At 44.1% G+C, this 19,458-nt stretch overlaps 1 protein-coding gene across 3 annotated transcripts in view; it reads left to right on the top strand.

Moving 5' to 3' along the window:
• The window catches only part of MTMR6 (myotubularin related protein 6), a 544,203-nt gene that overhangs the window by 209,278 nt on the left and 315,467 nt on the right, over positions 1 to 19,458 (top strand). The window contains exon 1 of one of the 3 annotated variants that reach the window (XM_078657108.1): positions 15,319 to 15,487. The exons of the other annotated variants lie outside the window; for them this stretch is intronic. Within the exon in view, the coding sequence (XP_078513234.1) occupies positions 15,464 to 15,487 (24 nt within the window). The 5' untranslated portion in view covers positions 15,319 to 15,463. Of the gene's footprint in view, positions 1 to 15,318; positions 15,488 to 19,458 lie in introns of those variants that run through there. 3 annotated transcript variants of the gene reach the window in all.

The following is a 19,458-nucleotide window of genomic DNA, read 5'->3' as shown; positions in this document are numbered from 1 at the left end:
GTAGTTCTTTCTGTAAAAGAACTACTTGTTCCCAGAGCATTTTATGCTTGATTGTGCCTCCTTTTGCATCCTTAAAACCATTCTGAAGCCAGATCTGTAAGTATTCATTGTAAGACTGGACGCAATAATACGAATCGCACACTATGAGTGTGGGAAATTCTCGATCGGTATTTTCAAGCGCCATCTTGAATGCTAGCAGTTCAGCTCGCTGAGCTGTACAGTCTCCCAGAGATTGTGTTTTGGTGATAGCTGGTTTAAATTTCCCTTCGTGCCAGCGACCTTTAACAATCGCGCACTCAGCACTGTAAGCTTGTTTACCCCCCACTGCGGGTTGTGCTGATCCGTCTGTGTATATTATACAGCCATAATGTTCTAGAGGCAGAATTTCGGTCGGCGGAGGACATTCGAATTCGTATTGGAGAAATTCTTGTGTTTTTAAATTGGGATCAAATTCGTATACCACGTCTGTTGCAGCAAGAGAATTAGCCCACTGTATCCACCTTGGATGTAGTGCTTTAGCATTCGGAATGCTTGCCTTTGTTACCGCCTCCAAGGCTGGTATCGGTGTCACGATTATTATTCGTTTACCTTGTGCCAGGGCACGTTCTTTTGCTATAGCTGTCTGTGTTGCAGTTAGAATTTTTTCCGTTGGGCTAAATTTCATTTCAGCTTTAGTGTACAAGTGTGATTTGAATGCAATTGGTACCTTTTCTCCCTCATTAGAGGTCAGGTATGTGAATCCGCATCTTCCTGGGATGACTCGAATCACAAGGTTGCGTGTGTTATCACGTGTTTCTAATTTTGTTTTAATTAACATGTCTGTTTGTAAGGATCTCAAAATTTCTGTGTGTGTTTGAGTCCAATCGGTTCTTTTAAAATCTGGTTTTATTAGATCATAAAGGGGTTTGACCCTTTCTGCGTAATTTGCAATGTATGTTCTTCCGAAATTTAGGAAGCCTAGAATTGACTGTAGGTTTTTTAGTGTTCTAGGTGCTTGGAGTACGGCACATTTCTCTAGGAAATTGTCAGCCAGGCTTTTGCCTTCACTTGATAATTCATATCCTAAGAACAGGACTGTTAGATGGGCAATTCTAGATTTTTTAAAGTTGAATTTGTAAGCCTCTGCTGCGAACCCAAGTATTATGGTGTTCACTCTCTTCAAGTGAGTATCCAAGTCATCATCTGTTAGGTAAATGTCGTCGACATATGATAATGCCTCGTCATCGTATGTTTGTAGTAATTCTGTTACTCTCGCTGAGAATACTCCAGGGCTGTTCTTGTATCCCTGGGCTAACCGACAGAATTGTTTTTGAGTGCCATTTATTGAGAACGCAGACAAATATCTGCTCTCTGGTGCTATATTTTGACAAAAGAATCCATTGTTGTTTTGTATTTTTTGCGCACTATGTTATTCATTAATGCTGCACTATGCGAGTTTTGCACTGCAAAAGTTTTGCAACATGAGTTAAGGTGTCTGTAATCCAAAACTAGACGATATGAATTGTCTGGTTTGGAGACAGGAAACAAAGGGTTGTTCATTTGTGAGGTGCAAGTTTCAATCACCCCCTGGTATTCTAGTTGATCTAGGATTTCTTTTACCTGTTTTTTAGCTTCTTGCTTAATTGGGTACTGTCTTTGTGCAGTAGGTTGTGATTTTAACTGGATTTTGTGAGGAGGAGAGTCCTCATCCCATCCTACGTGATTTTTATATAAAGCAGGAGCTTGAGCTACTGCCCACTTTCTTGCAAGTGTATATTTTTTATGAATTGGGATATGATTTGAGAAGGCAGGCATAATTATTTCTTCGCCATGAGGGCAGTCCCTGACAAACTCTGGTGGCCAGTCTTTTTCAGCTAGAAGGATGTCATAGCCCTTGGAGAGATTATCCCAAAATAGTCCCCTTATTTTTCTAGTCTTATCCCCTTCTATACGTAAAGTTATTTCATATATTTTCTGAGGTTTGCTAATTCTGGTGTCTGCAGTTTCCACTTGAAGATATTCATTTGTGTCCACTGTCTCCAGATGATTCATAAGGACTTTGCGAGCTATGCTCACTTCTGCTGCGCTGTCTAGCATTGTCTGAGCCCATTCTCAGTTTTTCAGTTGTGTCCTCAGTATTCTCGGCATTGTTAACTACTTTAATACTGGCTACCTTCTTTTTTGGAAATTGTAATTTCTTATTTGGATGAGCAGGTTCCTTGTCTTTGGACTTGACGTGCCCTTCCCTGGGTTCCGATCGTCCTCTTCTTTCCGATTTCTGCGAGGAAGTCTGAAAAGATTGAGAGGGACGTGTATCAAAATCTTGATATCTATCCGGTTTCTTTATATTATCCCTATTTCTAAGGTTGTATTTTTTCACAGAGGGCTCACTTTGGGGAGACTTGGGTCCTTGGTCCGGAGATCTTTCTCTCCGCCGAGGAGACCTTCCTCTGGACTGGAATCTCTTTTCTTTTGGATTGGATTGTTTGTTTCCATCCCAGTTCTTCTTTTGACTGTTTAGGTTATTTTTAATAAATATTTTTTCAGGACTTTATTAGTTGGGGCTTCACTGGTATTCCACCCAAACTATCTCTACCTAGTTCTTCATAGGATTTTTCTATAATTCTGGCAATTTCAGCTGGTTGGTCTGCTATATCTGTCTCTTTTAACCTCTGGCGGATCGCCACGTTTGCTGCTTCTCCCTTTATATTGGCTAGTAATATAGCCGAGACCTGCTTGAAGTCTTTCAGTAATTTCATACCAAGAGTTAAAGCGGGTTCTGGACCGTATTCGTCTTGAATTTGTTTTAGCACATCTGGTATTACCGAAATGGATGGAACACCGTGCGTTTTTGTGTAGATGGAAGCAAAGACTGTACCCCAAGTGTCACAGTCCTCCACGTGTGGTGCGATTCCCATTGGAAGACAGATAGTCAGAATCCTGTGTTTCTCCACAGGGGTGGTGTCTGGAAACACCGCCTCTATTTGGGTGATTTTTTGTGCTAACCAGAATGGTATTTGTTCCCGTTTAGCTGGTACTTTACCTAGGCAGGACTGTATGTTCTGTGGTGTAATTTTATTTGTGTTCCCCTGATGAGGGGTCAGCTGTGGAATTTTAATTGCTGGTTGGATTGTTGAAGTCCGCATTACATATTGGACTAATTGTCTATGTATTTTTATTAATTGTTTTAGTTGTATTAGAAGATCTGCTGCAGACATTCTTTCGATGTCTGGATGTGGTGTGTATCCGGCTAGGACCGGCCACGTTGCTCCTGGTCTACCTAATGGACCGAGCCTGGTGATGTGATTGTTGTGTTTTAGGGCGCCATTAAACAAGAGCAGATGCTCTTGGAATTTAAGTGGTACTTCCACCTCCTCGAAAGGAGTGTATTCTTCAGGAGGTTCCTCTGTTTTGTAATGGTGGAAGACCTTTGTTACAGCGTTTGCTGCTGGAAAATGTAACCATGAATAGAATACCTCTGTCTGCCGATATTCGTGTGCCTCTATTACGAATATGACTGTGCCACCTCTAGGTGTCAGTCCATTTTCTATAAGTTTCAAAGTTATAGATTTCCTTATGTTGACCCCGATGAGTATTAAATTCGGGTCTGCTTCTTGCATAGTATTATCAGCTGTTACGAGTTCAGCTGCTACTCTAGCTATCTCTCTTTCTTCTTCAGTTTCTGACATTCTACTGTCAGGAAGTTTATTTTGTTTAGTTGCAGATCAGGTTTCTTTATGGAAGCAAAGATTAGATGCACAATATTTTGGAACAGTGTATCCTTCAACGTTGACTAAACCAAGAACCATACATAGGAGTTTCCTCCTGCGAGGTTTGGCGGATATGACCTTTCACCCACTCCAGACGTCTTTGGAGTATTATGGGAAAAAAGGGGTCTGAGTGAAAAAGCACGACTGAGTTACTCTAATGTCTTGCGTTAGTTTTATCGCCTTTCCAAACGTTGGGCGCCATGTAGTGTAGTTCCTATTATCCCAATAGGCTCTGCGCATTGGAATAATACCTTCAATAGTATAGGCCTAGACCAGACGTTAACTAGGTCTTCTATTGTCGATATTAGACTTAAAGTTTTGGGTTTGCCAGCTAGCTCAGAGTTCACTAGAAACTTTCTCGAATAGACAAGGAGGAGTTGAACCTCCCTGGATAGACAAGAAGGGATTTAGTTTCTGACAACCATAGAACATGACAACTTTGCTCTCCCCTAATCAAGAGTGTATCTCTAGAGTCGTGTGAAAACAAAAGACAACTTATTTTACTCAGTCAGTACGTGCATTCTTAGTCTCACCAGATTGTAGAGAAAAGGAAGAGACGGGCGTGTTCAATAAAAGATGGTATTTATTGATCAGTCTCTTTTCTCGTACAAGAGAAATGGATCGATATTATTGCAATACTTATGGTTAAGTAAAGTGCATACAATAAAAGCAGAAGTATAAAATAATACTGTAAAAACATTTATATGGTTTCTAAGCCATAAGGTGGTTTAAAATGGATAAAATAGATACATACATATATACATTTGACTAATCGTACTCAACTGGTGTTTCTAACTACGCCTACCCCGGTGTACCTGACCTAAGCCTAATACGTGGGCGGGAATAGAAAGTAGCAGTTTAAGTTAAGTTTGTTTTGCCAAGTGACTGACTCAAGAAGTCTCTGCAAGGGGTTATTCAGTTCCGTACCTGGAATCTAGGATGAATGAGGGATGGTATCTCTCGTCTCTGGTCTCGATATTCCAGGCTGCCTGCGAGGGCTACCCGGAAGCGCCGGAGCTGGATTTCTCGGCAGGAGAAAGCAGCGTCTCGTTCTCAGCGCGTCAGGAAGGCGGGGCTGCGCCAGCGGGGTCTGCTCTGCTCTGGGCTTCGGCAAGTCTGGCTGCTCCGATCTCGTCACCACCGCGTGTCTTTGCTTAAGGCAATACCGGTAATATTTATACCTGTAAGGTGCCGAGATTGACGTAAGGATGGACATAGATACGTCAATAAGGATGTCATACGACTTGGTCGTTAGCACATTCTTTTGCTGAAGTTCTCGATGAAATCAAAACAATGGCCGCAGGGTTTTTCCCAGGTTGTCATAGGTTTGATTTGTTTTGAGAACTCCGTATGCCTTATCAGGGGCTGGAGGAATATCGCTTGTCTAATTAGATGGCAAGCGTTATGACCTAATCAGATAACACGTTCCTGTGCCGTAGTGTGGCTTAATCAGATAACGGTTTCTGCATCATGGGATGGCTGCTAGTTAACTTGTTAACCAGAACAGGGTCAGGAATAGGGGGATCGATACAGAACCTATAGGAATACATCACAGTTTGAGATTTAAGTGATGTTTTTTCTATGATAAATATGATTAGAACATTCGCATTACAGTGTGCTGTTTCTGCAATTTCATATGTTATACTTTAAACATTGCTGTGCGTTTGGCATACCAGTGGTTTTCCACTAGCTGTTGCTCATTTAGTCGGGCTGACTGCCCATTCACCAAACAGCACGCTTTCTCAGTTTTACAATTTTGAACAGTCCGGTTGACAATTTGAAACAGGGTGTGCACAGGCTATAGTAATTACCTTATTATACCTGTCTCATGCCTGCAATAGTCTCTGATTTAGTGTGCATCAATGGGCAAAATATATTCCCCCGATTTGTTTTTTAAAAACTTCTACTGTCCCTCTTGTAAAATGTTGCCATGTATGGTGTACGAGGTATTAACCCTTGGCCAGTCCCAGACAATCCTCTACTTTGACACCATTTTCTTTTGCAGTCTCTCCCTCTGTTAGACACAGCCTTTTCAGTCTACAGCTTTATGAAATCCTCAATCTACATTTCTCATTCTCCCACACAATTACCATTGCCACATAAGCCACTATCCCTCTGCAGAGTGGCCCAATATTACATGTGCCTGTAGTCAGCCTTCTCTATGGCCCACTGACATGCACTGTGAGAAACTCGCACTGCCTTCTGCCTCAACTTCAGAGTACTGAATTGTGCACGGAGGCTGCTCATTTCAAAGTACTCGCTATACAAGGGTCATTTGCTGCAATATTAAAAACAATAGAAACTCAGCATCTTGAAAAACAAATACTCTTAAGGGAGTGCAAGATGAAGGAAAATATGAAATGTAAACAGGAATTGCTTCACTGAGATGAAATACCTTAAAGATTTTTACAGTCGTTATTGAGAAATCCATCAGTCAGTGTTATAAAAACAGAACCCAAATGGGACCCATTTCAAAGTGCATTTTTAATTAGTGTTGGGTCTGAGACCAGACAGGATTTGGCCCACTTTAAACCTTAGGCCTGACATTCCTATACTGAGATCAAACACCATATCAAAAGATCACTACTGCTTTCACAGATTCACATGGAAAATTAGTATTACATCTACCAATTAAAAATAATATTTATGATCACAGTAGATCTGAACACTTCCATGGTCTTTAAATATGTTTACCACCGGACTGATTTTCTACTGGCCCCACCAGCGCAGAGTAGAGTGAGTGGAACGCGCTGGGAGGCGGCTGAGGCGGTTGAGCTAGCCACGGCTCTGACCGGCCTCGATTTCCTCGTCTCTCCCCTCTGCAGCGAAGCGGCTCCCTGGCTGGTGTCTGGGGGTCTTGCCCGTTTCCCAGCCCCTGCTCCCCTGCTACCCGTACAGAGCGTGGAGTACGGAGAGCGAGCACAGGGAAGGGAAGGGCTGAAGAGCGGAGAACCGCGGCGGGCCAAAAAGCGGGAACGGCCCGGTAGCGGCGGGAGCCGCAGGGAAGCAGCTTGTAGCGGCAGGACCTGCGGGAGCATCTTGGAGGCAAAGCACAGGCACAGCAGTGGAGACAGTAGTGGACCCACCAGACCTCCCAGATCCTCCGTTGTTCCGTGTGGTGCAGACCATTCCGTTCCGTGTTTTACAGCAGCACTCCAGCTGGTCAGTGTGAACGTGAGCGGGAGGAGGAAGGAAGGAAGAGGACGCCAGCAACCTGCAGCTCTACTCCACAGACCTCGCGGCTTTGCGGACTTCCAAAACTGACGAACCGCGGGACCTACCAAGGCGTGGTAGGCACGGTAAGCAGGCAGGCTGGTGGGCAGGGGGTGCTGGCTTGCCGGCACTCCCCGAGACACGGAGCCATCGAGATCTCGGTGCCTTCTCCGCTTGCTATGTCAGCCTGAAGCCTCACTTGCTGCATAGTACCTGCTATTGGCATGGGTGAAAACTGCAGAAAACAAGGCGGAGACTCCAGGACCGTGGGCTACGGGCAGCGTGCGGTGCTGACCCCCTCTGGCTTCAACTGCACCCGCCTGTGGTCTTCGGCAGGGGGTGTGGTGGGATAGCCTAGAGCTGCTTGGAGTGCTTGGAGTGCGGAGTTACTGCTTAAGTAACGGGAGGCAACGGAGGTTACCCCCAGATCCTGCCCTACACTGACCTTTGCTTGCCGGAGCTGAACTCTCCCAGTGTCTGCAGTGCCTGCGACCGGTAGGCTGTCATCGCTCCTCCCATCTCCTGCACCCAGGTATTGCCACTAGATCTCCCTAAGCACCCCCTGCCCTTTCAACCTCACCCACATCCCTCTGTCACCATTGCCACGCAGTGACACAGGAGTGAGAGACTCCAGACTCGAGTCAGGAGCTCTTTAAGAAAAGGAAAAAAAAAAAAAAAAAAGAACCTAGAGTGGCTGAGGGGTCAAATAAAAGGGGTGAAACTGCTGCACCGGCGGTGACAGCACACGTTGCGGTTGCAGCAGGGAGCCACTAACCTTCGCCAACTAACCCTCTCTAACTCTTGGGGAACCTCTCCTTGAACCCCTGTCAACCCCCATCATCACCTCCCATTAACATCTCCTTATTAATCTGAAAGCAGCCAAGAAAAGAGAGGAAAAGTGGAGGAAAATAGAGGCAAAAGGAGACATAAGAAGACAACGCAAGGAGACATAAGGCATAAGGAGAGAAGGACACGAAAAAGACAAAGGACAAGGGATAAAGAGAAGAGAAAAAACGTGAAATGAGGTCTGGGAAGCCAAGGAACAACGTGGCACCTACGAATCCCCCAAAAAGATTAAGAAAAGCTAAGAAGAATCTTAAGAGGGATCTAATGGATATGTGCAACGAAGGCACTGGAAATGGAAATGGAAAGGACAAGGGAACGAACAAATGTGAGGAAGGAGCATCCTCCCTGATATCCCCCCTGCTCACCAGCCCCGGAGGCTCTAAAGCCGGTGACCACACACATAACCCTACCAGCAAAAAACTGAGTTTTCAACCCAAAATGTATACAAAATTCACATTCATTAAAGATCCCAATTCAGTTCTCTACTTAAATAACGCCAGCCCTAGCGACTTACCAACACCACTCCAACCAATCACAACAAACAGGTTAAATCCTGTAGAGCAGGAGCTAGAACAAGCGGCGAAGGATGAAATGAACCAAGCCGATCCCAAAAAGAGGATACACACCTCTGACGAGGACGCATCCGCAATCAGCGGAGAAATGAACAATGGATCTCTGGGGGTCCAATCAACACAGGCACACTGTAAAAGACAAGAATGGGCTGATTTAAATGCAGAAAAAACAGCAAAAGGCACAGCGCAAGACCAATCAAAAGAAATTATAACAGCATACCTAAGGGTGAACCCATCCCCCAACCTCCCACCAAACCTCCCATCAAAAGCAAGCCGAGAGATGCGCCCCATAACCCCCATAAGCCTTATGAGACAAAATGAAATACAGAATAGCACTGAGGGGGCATACCATGAAAGCCCAGCTCCAGCACCACAGTGGAGAACGCAAGGCTCACCAGGAACCCCTGTGGGCTACGGTGGACCAGACATGTCAACAAACCGGGGGCTCCAGGAACTCCCCTTGAAGGATGACACGCAGATGAGTGAAATCACGCAGAACACAGACCAAACAACACAAAAAGAAACATTAACCGGCAAATATACAGTGACAATGCCAGCGGACACACAATTAATGTCATCATCCAGGGATACGAGAGATTCAACAACAATGGCAGACTCTGTCGCAATAGGGCAATCAACCATCACACTAACACAGGAAACAAGAGATCAGGGCCAGAGCTCACTCCAACTTAATGACCAATCACACGAGATTCTCGACAAACTTGAGCTGCAAAATGGCGGCACTGAGCAAGGCCATGCTCCAACATCTACTGGAAAAAAAATCTTGAGTCAACTAACTGCCTCTAACACACAACCCAACACAGGATTTACAATACCCAGGACAAACGACCTAGAAACCTCGTACCTCACCCCGGAGGAGTGGGAAGAACTGGTAGCATCCTACCCCGTGGAATCGAAGCAGGAACTGCCAGGTGAGTTTATCTGCGAAAATCCAGAGAAAGTAAGACCAAACGCCAAGGAAGACATCTGGGCATCCCTCCTGCATACAATGCAACTAACAGCAAATGCCATCCAATATCAGTCTGACAAGATGGACTTACAACTCTCTGTTCTTAACTCCCTGTCAATATTTGTTGCTAATATTGACGGTAAGTTAGCAGAGCTGAACGGCATGATAAAAAGGGTGCAAGCTGAGACACAACTAATAGGGCCGAACTGCTCTTGCATTGCAATAGTGGACAAATTGGTAACACTTCCAACAGCGCTGGACAATCTCCTCTCTGACATTAAGGTCGCAGTTAAAAATAACTATCCATGTAAGCACGTCGGGAGCAGACAAGAACCTGCCCTGTCTCCAAACCAGGAGAACCTAAAGATAATCTTAGACCCACCCCCGCCTAGGGGAAAATTAAATGATAAGATCATTTCGGCCAATAACAAACAACAACCTGAAGGAGCTGAAACTCCCCCCACAGAGAGCACAGCGCATTCAGAAAAAACCTGCCAAAAAGATGGAGCATCAATTCCTCCCCAACAAGGAAAAGTGGGAAGAAAACAGAAAAGGAAGGGAAGAAATCAAAAGAAAACAACAGGGGTTATAGCATGGTGCAAGGTCACCTCCAATGAGAATCCAGCAGCAAACCCAATACAACCCAGTCTGACAGGAACGAGAGACACACAAGATAATGAGTGTAACAACACAGAAAACAAAAAAGGAACAGGGAAAAAAGTCGATACATACCCGTCAGTAGAGACAAGGCCTACCAACAGCCCCCCTACCGAAAGCGAGACAGCTACACCAAACTTGCCACAAGTATTGAAGGAGATCGGCAAAGAAGACACGCAAAAGGGGCACAATCCACAAGTAGCCACTGATCCAACTGACAGGGAAAACTCAGATAGAACTCAACTGTGCGAGCAAAGGCATATCAAAAATTCCCCTCAGATAATGGAAAACAAACAACATCGAACAAGTAGCCAGTGGGCCACGACAACCAGGGTAATCTCCACTAGACAAGAACAGAAGAAAATCAGTAAAACGATAGATAAAGGCAATGCGGCAGGAACTGAGGAACCTCTAAACCGAGGGGAAGCCACAATCAACAACACCGGCAATATCCAGACATGCGATAGGGGGCAAGTCGGCACAACCATAGTACTGTTTCACCCAGAATATCGATCAAGAGGCCCAATGGATATCCTAAACAGGGGGAACATACTACGGCTGCTGAAAACCATAGATAGCCTCAACACCATATCAACAACTGACTTGGAATCAGTAGAATTTTTGGAACCCCTGGAGTACCCCGGAGCAGAATCAACAAAAACAACATGGGTCACTACAGAATTCCCAGAGAGACTTCTAAAAGAAAAAGCAAAGTTCGATTCCTGGGGAATAAAACTACAGCCTTTTTACCAAACAAGATATCCAGATCCTCTACTGAATGATAGTCAACAAAGGGACAAGACAAAAGAACTGTACGACATTAAACAAAGGGGAAAAACAAAACAACCATCTATCAAAAAAACTGTCCTAAGAGGAGCTCGAAGTAAAACCCCAGAGAACCTAGTGCTCCGAGACCAGCACGACAACAGAACAACGGCTAACGACAGTCTGCCCTCGCCTAACTGGAGCTGGCTCTCTAGGACCCTAAACGTGAAAGAGTCAAACCATTGACAAAGCAACACAAAACCACCAAAAACAATCAGTACCCTAAGCTTATGCTCATGGAACATTAATGGCTTAGGAGATAAACTCTCAGATAGGGGCCTAAACATCTACCTGAAAAAGTTAGCAATTATCTCTTTGCAAGAAACCTGGTCTGACTCTCCCCCAGCGCTGCCGGGATACAATTTGAATTTTCTACCGCCATCCCAGAGCTCATTGTTTGGCAATAAGAAAGGTGGTCTGGCCATCTACAGCGCGCTATCAACGATAACGAAAGTAGTTCCATTAGTTTATAACATAGCCGCCCCAAACGCAATACAAGCACTACGTTTGTCGCTCCGTGAGCAAGAAACAAAAGAGGATATAATTTTAATAAATCTCTATTTGCATCCCAGGGAGAAAAGAAAGGGAGCACAACAGCTGAAGGAAGAACTCGTAAAACTGCTCAAAATCGAGAACACTAACAACATAATCGTCACAGGGGACTTCAACCTAAATATGCTCAGCCTATCGGCCCAGGAAACCACCAACGAGGAGGATCCGTTTGCCTGGGAGCAAAACCACCAAGACTGTACTTCGGGAGGTAGAAGCACAAAAACAGCCAGGAGCCTGCTTGCCAAATTTGAAGAGCTGGGCCTCAGGGCACTTAATGGCAGATTCCCAGGTGACAGACCACAATCCGCAACATTCCACAGCACACTGGCAAGCTCTACAATTGATTTTACATTCCTCTCCCGCAGTTTGTACCACAGGGTAAAAGACTTTCAAATTTGCCCGATGGACTACAGCGACCATCTGCCCCAGGAAACAAAGATAGATACACCGAAAATACCAAACCCGCCAAGCGCCAGCAAACTGGGCTTGGACTTCACAATAAATGAAAGACGGATAAAGTGCAAAACTAGCGACCCACAAAACCTCTTAGCGCAAGCCAAACAAGTTCTGGTTAAGGCACAATCCATATCTCCAAATCTAATTATATGCTGGGAGGTATTTACAAAAAAAATGAGAGATATAGCTGAAAGAAGTGGGCACACAAAGTCCGATGGCCAGGGCAGCACCGTGACACATAAGAGTCATTATGATTTCAGAAAGGACAGCAGGCTAAAAAGGCTGAAGACTCAGATCAACCACACACTGCGAAGAGTAAAAACAGACCCCACCGCCTGCCAAGCACTGAGAAAGCTAAAAGGAAATCGCAGGAAACTAATATGGCAACTAAAAAAGGACGCAGATGAGTCCTTTTGGGGAAAACTCCTTCATGACGCGAAAACCAACAACAGCGCACAGTTTTGGCAAAAGATTAATAGTGTGATTAATGAGCAAAGCCAGGGGATTGATTCCAATGTGACGGAAGAGGCCTGGATAACTTATATCAGCACACACTTCAGTGACACCCAAGAACTGCCAAAAGAAAATAAAGAACACATGCTCCCACACAAAGAAACCCCCAGAAGTAACAGGGATTTAACAATCACAAAGCCACAAATAACCAACAGAATCTCGAAAGGGAGAACAGAGGGAGCCCCTGGCCCAAATGGCATACCACCAATCATATTTAAGCAAGAACCAGAATACTGGGCTATTGCCTTCAAACCTATGTTTGAAAAAATATGGTAGACCTCAATAATTCCACAATCATGGAGGGGGGCAATAATTTCACCAATATTTAAAAAAGGTGACAGAAGAGACCCTAGAAGTTACCGGTTAATAGCCTTACTAGACAACGAGGCAAAGTATTATGCGGGCCTCTTACTTCAGGAGTTGACATCATGGGCGGAAGAAACATCAGCAATCCCATTCAACCAAACCGGCTTTAGGAAAAACATGGGGACGACTACAAATATTCTAGCCCTGTCACTTCTGATTGACTCAGCGCTAGAGGGAAAACAGCCCCTATACCTGTGCTACATCGATTATAGCTCGGCCTTTGATCGTGTAAACAGAAATCTGCTGTGGCAAAAACTAGAGAGAATGAAAATCCCTTCAACTTTGCTGAATCAACTAATCCTCCTACACAGCGACACGTGGGTCCAAGTCAAACTAGGAAATGGTGACTTTTTAACTAAGAAAATTCCAACCACCACTGGAGTAAAGCAAGGATGCGTGCTAGCGCCAACTTTATTTAACCTTTTCATGGCCGAACTGTCAACTGTACTAAATGAAAACAACTCACACGCACCAAAATTAGGGGGCACCCAGCTGTCTAATCTATTCTATGCAGATGATCTGGTGCTAATCAGCCGGACTCCGATTGGCTTACAGCGGCTTCTTGACATCACCTCGCAATACTCCAAAACCAATAAACTCAGCATCAATTACAACAAAACAAAAGTCATGTGCCTTAACTCCCACAAAAAGACATCAACATTCAGCTGGTACTGGGACACAATGAAATTGGAAGTTACAAACAAATACCGTTACCTGAGAGTGATTATAGATCATAGGGGGAGCTTCACACCACAGCGAGAGGCGATAAAAAAGAGAGGCTTAATGACAGCTGTTTCTCTAAGGAATCTGAAAAACAAGATCACTGGTCCAAACTTCGTCCCACTACTAAAACTGATCCAAGCAAAACTGATACCATCCATTACATACGGAAGCGAAGCAATGAGAGGCAGGGATGCAGGAACATTAGATGGAGTAATAACAAGAGCATTGCGGATGATGTTTGGCCTCCCGAAGTACACTTCTCCGGCGCAGATCCGACTCGAGTTTGGGTTGGTAAAGGAAGAGCTTGCACGCAAGGGAGCATACCTCAAAAGCTGGTATAAAATCAGTAGGGGAGAAGCAAACACCCTCAACGCACTCCTATGGAGAGACCTACAAAGAAAAGACCACAGCCCAGCAAGGCTTTTTCTGGAGGAGGCAATTACACAACTGGGGGCGCAACAATTGTGGGATCTGCAAGTGAATCTGGCAGGCTTCAAAAAAGCAGTAAATAACACTGTCAGGAAAGAATCTCTCCTAAAAGACAAAGCTTCACTAACGGAGCGAGCACATGGCTGGTTAACTATACAAACGTACAATAAACTCACACCACAAACATACCTTTTGACTAGTTTTACCAAAAAAACAAAAGAGTCATTTCTAAAACACCGGCTAGGAGTATTGCCCTCTGCAGACCACATGGCCCCTTGGCTACGCCCACCAAAGCCAGCAAAATGCCGCCTGTGCGGGAACCACGAGGAAAATATCGTACACCTCATCACAATCTGTAAAGATCTGCAGCAAGACCGCAGGAACCTGTTGAGACCCTTATTTAACAAAAAAGGAATCCGGTCATGCAGACAAGCATCCCTGGCCTGCTTCTCGGGCGATGATGTCCAATTGGCCTGCCGACTGGTAAAATACTTCGAAGCCGTTGAAACCAGAATCAGCACAAGGAAAGAACAAACGGACAAAGACAGTGCTCCCTCCATACTCCAAGAACTAAAACATTAAGATTGCATAGAGTCATAACAGGCTAACGAAACTAAACAACGACGGATCACAAGAAGTCACGAGCACACAGGGAAAAGGATGGACTTACTTCCATAAGGAATGTGGACCCCAAATAGGCCCCTGAACGGGAAAGGAGGCAAGGACTGACAAAAGAAACCTTCTCTGAGGAAATGCAGAAGTTCCCAGTGGCAGACAAACACTTCCTTTTTTAGCAAATTTTAATCCAATTTTTACTATCATCAAAAATGAAGCTTTTGTCTTAAAAATGTTCTTAACTTTTTATTGCTGTCGGTTTTTGTAATGGTTTTTATTAACTGTACAATAAAGTTACTACTACTACTACTGGCCCCACCGGTATTTTGATTTCCTGGCCAGTGCAAAAATAAGCAAAATCACCTAAAGCGAGTATATTTAACCTTTGGTACTTCAAACAGAAAATATAAATAGAAAACACGTTTAAATGTGTTTTATGTGTGCGTTAATGTTTTATGACTACCAACTATAGTAAAGAAGCTTTGCAGACTCTTAAAACAACAAATGTCCGGTATTTTTCACTTGGAAATGTGGCAATTCTACCCTCAAAAGGAAGTTACCCGAAGCCTCGTGTCTCTACACTTCTCACACCACCATCTTGAAGTAGACCGGCCAGGTGGAATGGGGAGAGAACTAATGTAAAACCCCTTCACGCTGACACTTCTGAGATTAGTTACGACAATAAATAATGTGTTCATTTAACTGTTTAATGCAAAGCGCGGCCGCATCTGTACTCTGGCTATCCGGAGTTCCTCTCGCCAGCCGCCAGATGGCGCTGTGACTTGGCAGCCTAGACTGGCGCCGCTCCCTCCTCCCTCACCGGGAAGGAACACAACACAGAGTGCCGGGCTCAGGAAGCGTGAAGTGTCTCCCGGCAATCTGGCTACACGGAGCAGGAAACACCGAGGAGCCGGGCTCAGACATCCGCGCACCCGAAGCAACGCGGGGCGCGGCGGCAGCGGCAGCGGAGCCCCGTCATGGAGCACATCAGGACCACCAAGGTACCGAAGCAGCGGTCACCGGCATCCGGTGAAGGGCTGTCCGAGCTTGCAGCTCCAGGGCGGGGGAGGGACATTGCTGTCAGTCTGAGCTGGGTGCAGGAGAAGCAGCCCTCATCTGGACGAAAGGAGGAGCGAGAACCGTGTCTGGGGAAGAGTTTAGAGCGGTCTGACTCACCGTATGTTCACTGTCTCCCCAGTCACTCACCATCCTACTGTTGATGAATGTCTACGTTAGAATATTCAGTACTTTATTTGAATAATCGTATTTAATAGATCAGATCATTTATTGACTTCATTAAAATATTAATGTATCGTTGAGCCTGCACAACTTATTCCCTGTGTCACAATAGTAATACAAATGTTAGTCCTTTTTTGAAAAAATATTCATGGCTTGTGATGATAGTCGTTCTGTTCTGTGCATTTCATCCTGCTGTTTATTGCATGCTCCTCTTTAACTCTCTCCGATCATTGTATTGTTAACTCATTATTTTTCAACGATTACCCAATTTCTCCCAAAATACTTTTGATTTCACAGCCACCGTAAAATATAGTTTCACCATAAGTTGCAATAATACGCCTGTCATCTTAGTAATAATTGAGCTTCATCACGCATATAGTCTGTCCCTCACAATAGTAATTTACTTCATAAAGTGCCTCACTTATATACTATTAAATGCCTGTCATGAACGTGTTCATTGCCCTATGTTAATTTTGTATTGTTTTCCTAACGCATCATTGATTGATATCAATAGATCTATTGATCCACTGTATTGTGGGCCTGAAATCATAATATTTATTTCTTGCACATCATAATATTTTTCCTTAATCATAACATGGCTATAAACTATGTCTTAACATTTATGACAATCATACATTTTTACTGGGTTTCTTATTGCCATTTTGTGGTCCCTCTATTTATGAGCTTTACTGTGCTTCTTTCTAATATTGATTGGTGATCGAGAGGTGTGGTGCAACGGCCAGGGCGGCTGACTCTGGAGCATGGGGCTTACAGTTTGACCCCCGGTGCCGGCAGTGCCAGTACCATGTGACTCTCGCTCGCTTAATCTTCCCGACGCCCTGCCGCGCCTTGAGACCCTTAGGGGTGATTAGTTCGCGCTTTACAAATACCGGGTAATTAGTTGATAACTCTACAGCCAAAACCTATTTACTGTTTACACAATACTTATTATTATTCTCATTATGATAGTCACTGGTTTCTCTTAATGTTCAGTTCTCCTAATCACAGTGTTAATTCACACCCTCAACATTTTCATGTACACTTCTCATCATACTATTGATTCCCTCATCATTATATTAAGTGCACTCTGGTTCATAATATCTACTGCACCATAACATTAACTGATTACGTAATCCTAATATTTGCGGCTGCCCGTTTTGATATCTTTTTTTCATGCACTCATCACACTAACTACTCAATCCACTCGTCACAGGGTTGGACTGGCATTTATGGCAGGCTGGCAGTGCCATAAAAGCTGGTCTGACAAGTCAGTGTGTAAGCCGGTGTTTGGCTGTTTGTAGTGTGGTAGGGCATTATTTACTGTTGGTTTCTCTGATTTTAAATCAAACATTTTCTGCAGCAAGCACAAATGTAGGCTGTCTCCTATACCATGCAAAACACTTATACAGCATGTCTGTACAAGTTCAAAACTGACCAAATTTGCAAACGTGGGCCTTTTTTTTTTTTAGCTAAATGATTTGTTAACGGAGGCTACTTTTATGTGGGTGCCGAGCTCTGTGTTCTGTTCCAGTTTGACACTGATTCATCATCATTGTAGTTGATCTTTTCATAACATGTGTTGACCCCTATTATAATAAGTTACCAACTCACGTGCATTACAATTCATCATAATATACATCCCCAGCTCATAAAATTGTCTCTCTCATTATAACATTCATTTTTTTGTCATAATAAAATTAATTATACTTTAGCTTATAATATAAATGTTGTCAGTCTTAATTTTTAATTTAAATATGGCCTTCATCATCCTTTTCCTTTCATCTTCATCATAATAATCATTGCATAAAGTATGGGCTAAAGTACTCCCTGCTGCACATTAAAAGAAAATCACTGTGGAATTTCATGACCATAATACAGAGGAACAAACGCTCAAGGCTGAGTTCATTGTGTAGTCATGGCATTCTGAGGTGATTTACAGTATCCTTTTAAAGTACAGCAGAGTGCGCCAACCAATCCCCGCCTTCTTTTACATCTTGCTCCTTTTTATGCCCAACATATTATTGTTGCATTGCAAGTATGTAAAGTACATGTTAATACAGTACTTTGACATAAACAAGTCTAATATACATTTGAGATTTTCCTAGCCTTGGTGTAAAAAAAAAAACAAGGTATCATTAAAGACACAGAGGCGAGTATTATACTATCTTTTCTTGTTATTTATTAGCAGGAGCCTAGCAAGAAAATTAACTTCTTTACCCAGGAAAACTGTTTAGAGAACTAAAAGCAGTGACATCATCATAGTAGAACCAATAGGACGACCAGTAACACAATAATTATCTTGACTGAGAGCAACAAATCCTCTTTTTTTATAGCGAGTTAACCAAGCTGAGGCATGGAATGAAACAACAACACTGAATAGAAAGTAATCAGCAAAGTCAATAAAACTGCAAGGCCTGCAAGATTCCTCTTCCAAACGGAAAGAGATGACCCATGAAGTAGACCAGTACTTTCCAGAAGAGAAACCAACAGGATTACATTGAAGCAGTAGTAGCGGAAGATAGTGTTGGAGCTGCAGATACAACAGACCAGGGAGCGTTAATGAAACAGTGGTGTGATAATACTCGCCGCTGTGTCTTTAATAAAAATGTGGCCTTTCTGACACAAAGGCTAGGAAAATCTCAATAAATGCTTATAGATCGGCCATTTCAGCTGAACATCTCAGAGTGTATGGAAGATCCATTGGATATCACCCCTTTGTCTGTCGTCTATTGAAGGGACTAAGATTTGTTAATCCTCCTGTTCCCAAAAATAATACGATGTGGCATGTGAATTTGGTGTTGAATATGTTTATTTCATGGCAAGATAATGTGAATCTTTCTTTCAAACAATTATCTGCAAAATTGACAATGCGTTTATGTTTAATTCCTTTGAAACGTGTTTGCGATGTAAAAGCCCTAGACATGTCTTTTCACTATTTACCCCTTAGTGTTTCCTTTCAAGTTCACAGGCATACCAAAACCAATTTAACAGCAATTATGTATCCCCTTTTCCCTACTCAACCAAAATTATGCATGTGAGAATTTTTTTAAAACATACATTTCATGAACTGCAGATCTGAGATCTCCTTCTTCTCAATTGCTTCTTTCCAGAAATCTGTCTCCCTAGAGGGCCACTTGAGCCCTCTAGGTCCTTGGCTGGTATTAATACTGATTCCTTTGGCACTCATTCAGCCAAATGGGCTATGGGCTGCTCTCAGCCTCGCTGAGCCTTCCTTCCTCCTGGCCACGCCACCGCCGTCGCTCGTTCTCCCGCATTTCTTGCTGTTCTGCTTAGAGTGTAATTGTCGCCATTTGTAGTGTAATTGTATTGTATTTTGTATTTTATTCCAATTTCTGTCCTTGCTTGTATTGTAGTACCCCCCTGTGCAGTTTCCCCTGCGCCCACCCGCCCCGCTCCCCGCCGCCGGGAGTGTGGACACTTCCCTCTGTACCCTCCCCGCCTCCCATCTGCTCCTCCCTCCCTGCACTTCGCCATAAATGGCGACCGTGCGCACGCGCAGCGTTGACGCGCAGCGGGCGCGCCGATTGTGCGCCGAAGGTGCGCCGAAGGTGGGCCAAAGGTAAGCCCGTCTGCGCCCGTCCGCGCCTGGACCGCGCCCAGTGCCAGGACCCCTGGCTCCCGCAGACACCAGCCCACCCGCCGGACCTACGACGCCACCGAACTCTACGCACTCAACGCCGGTCGAATCCCGGGCTGCTATCGAGCCACCCCG

This window comes from Lissotriton helveticus, chromosome 8 (genome assembly GCF_964261635.1).
Source record: "Lissotriton helveticus chromosome 8, aLisHel1.1, whole genome shotgun sequence".
In the NCBI taxonomy this organism is placed as follows: Eukaryota; Metazoa; Chordata; class Amphibia; order Caudata; family Salamandridae; genus Lissotriton; species Lissotriton helveticus.
This window is presented reverse-complemented; position numbering and strand designations above follow the sequence as displayed.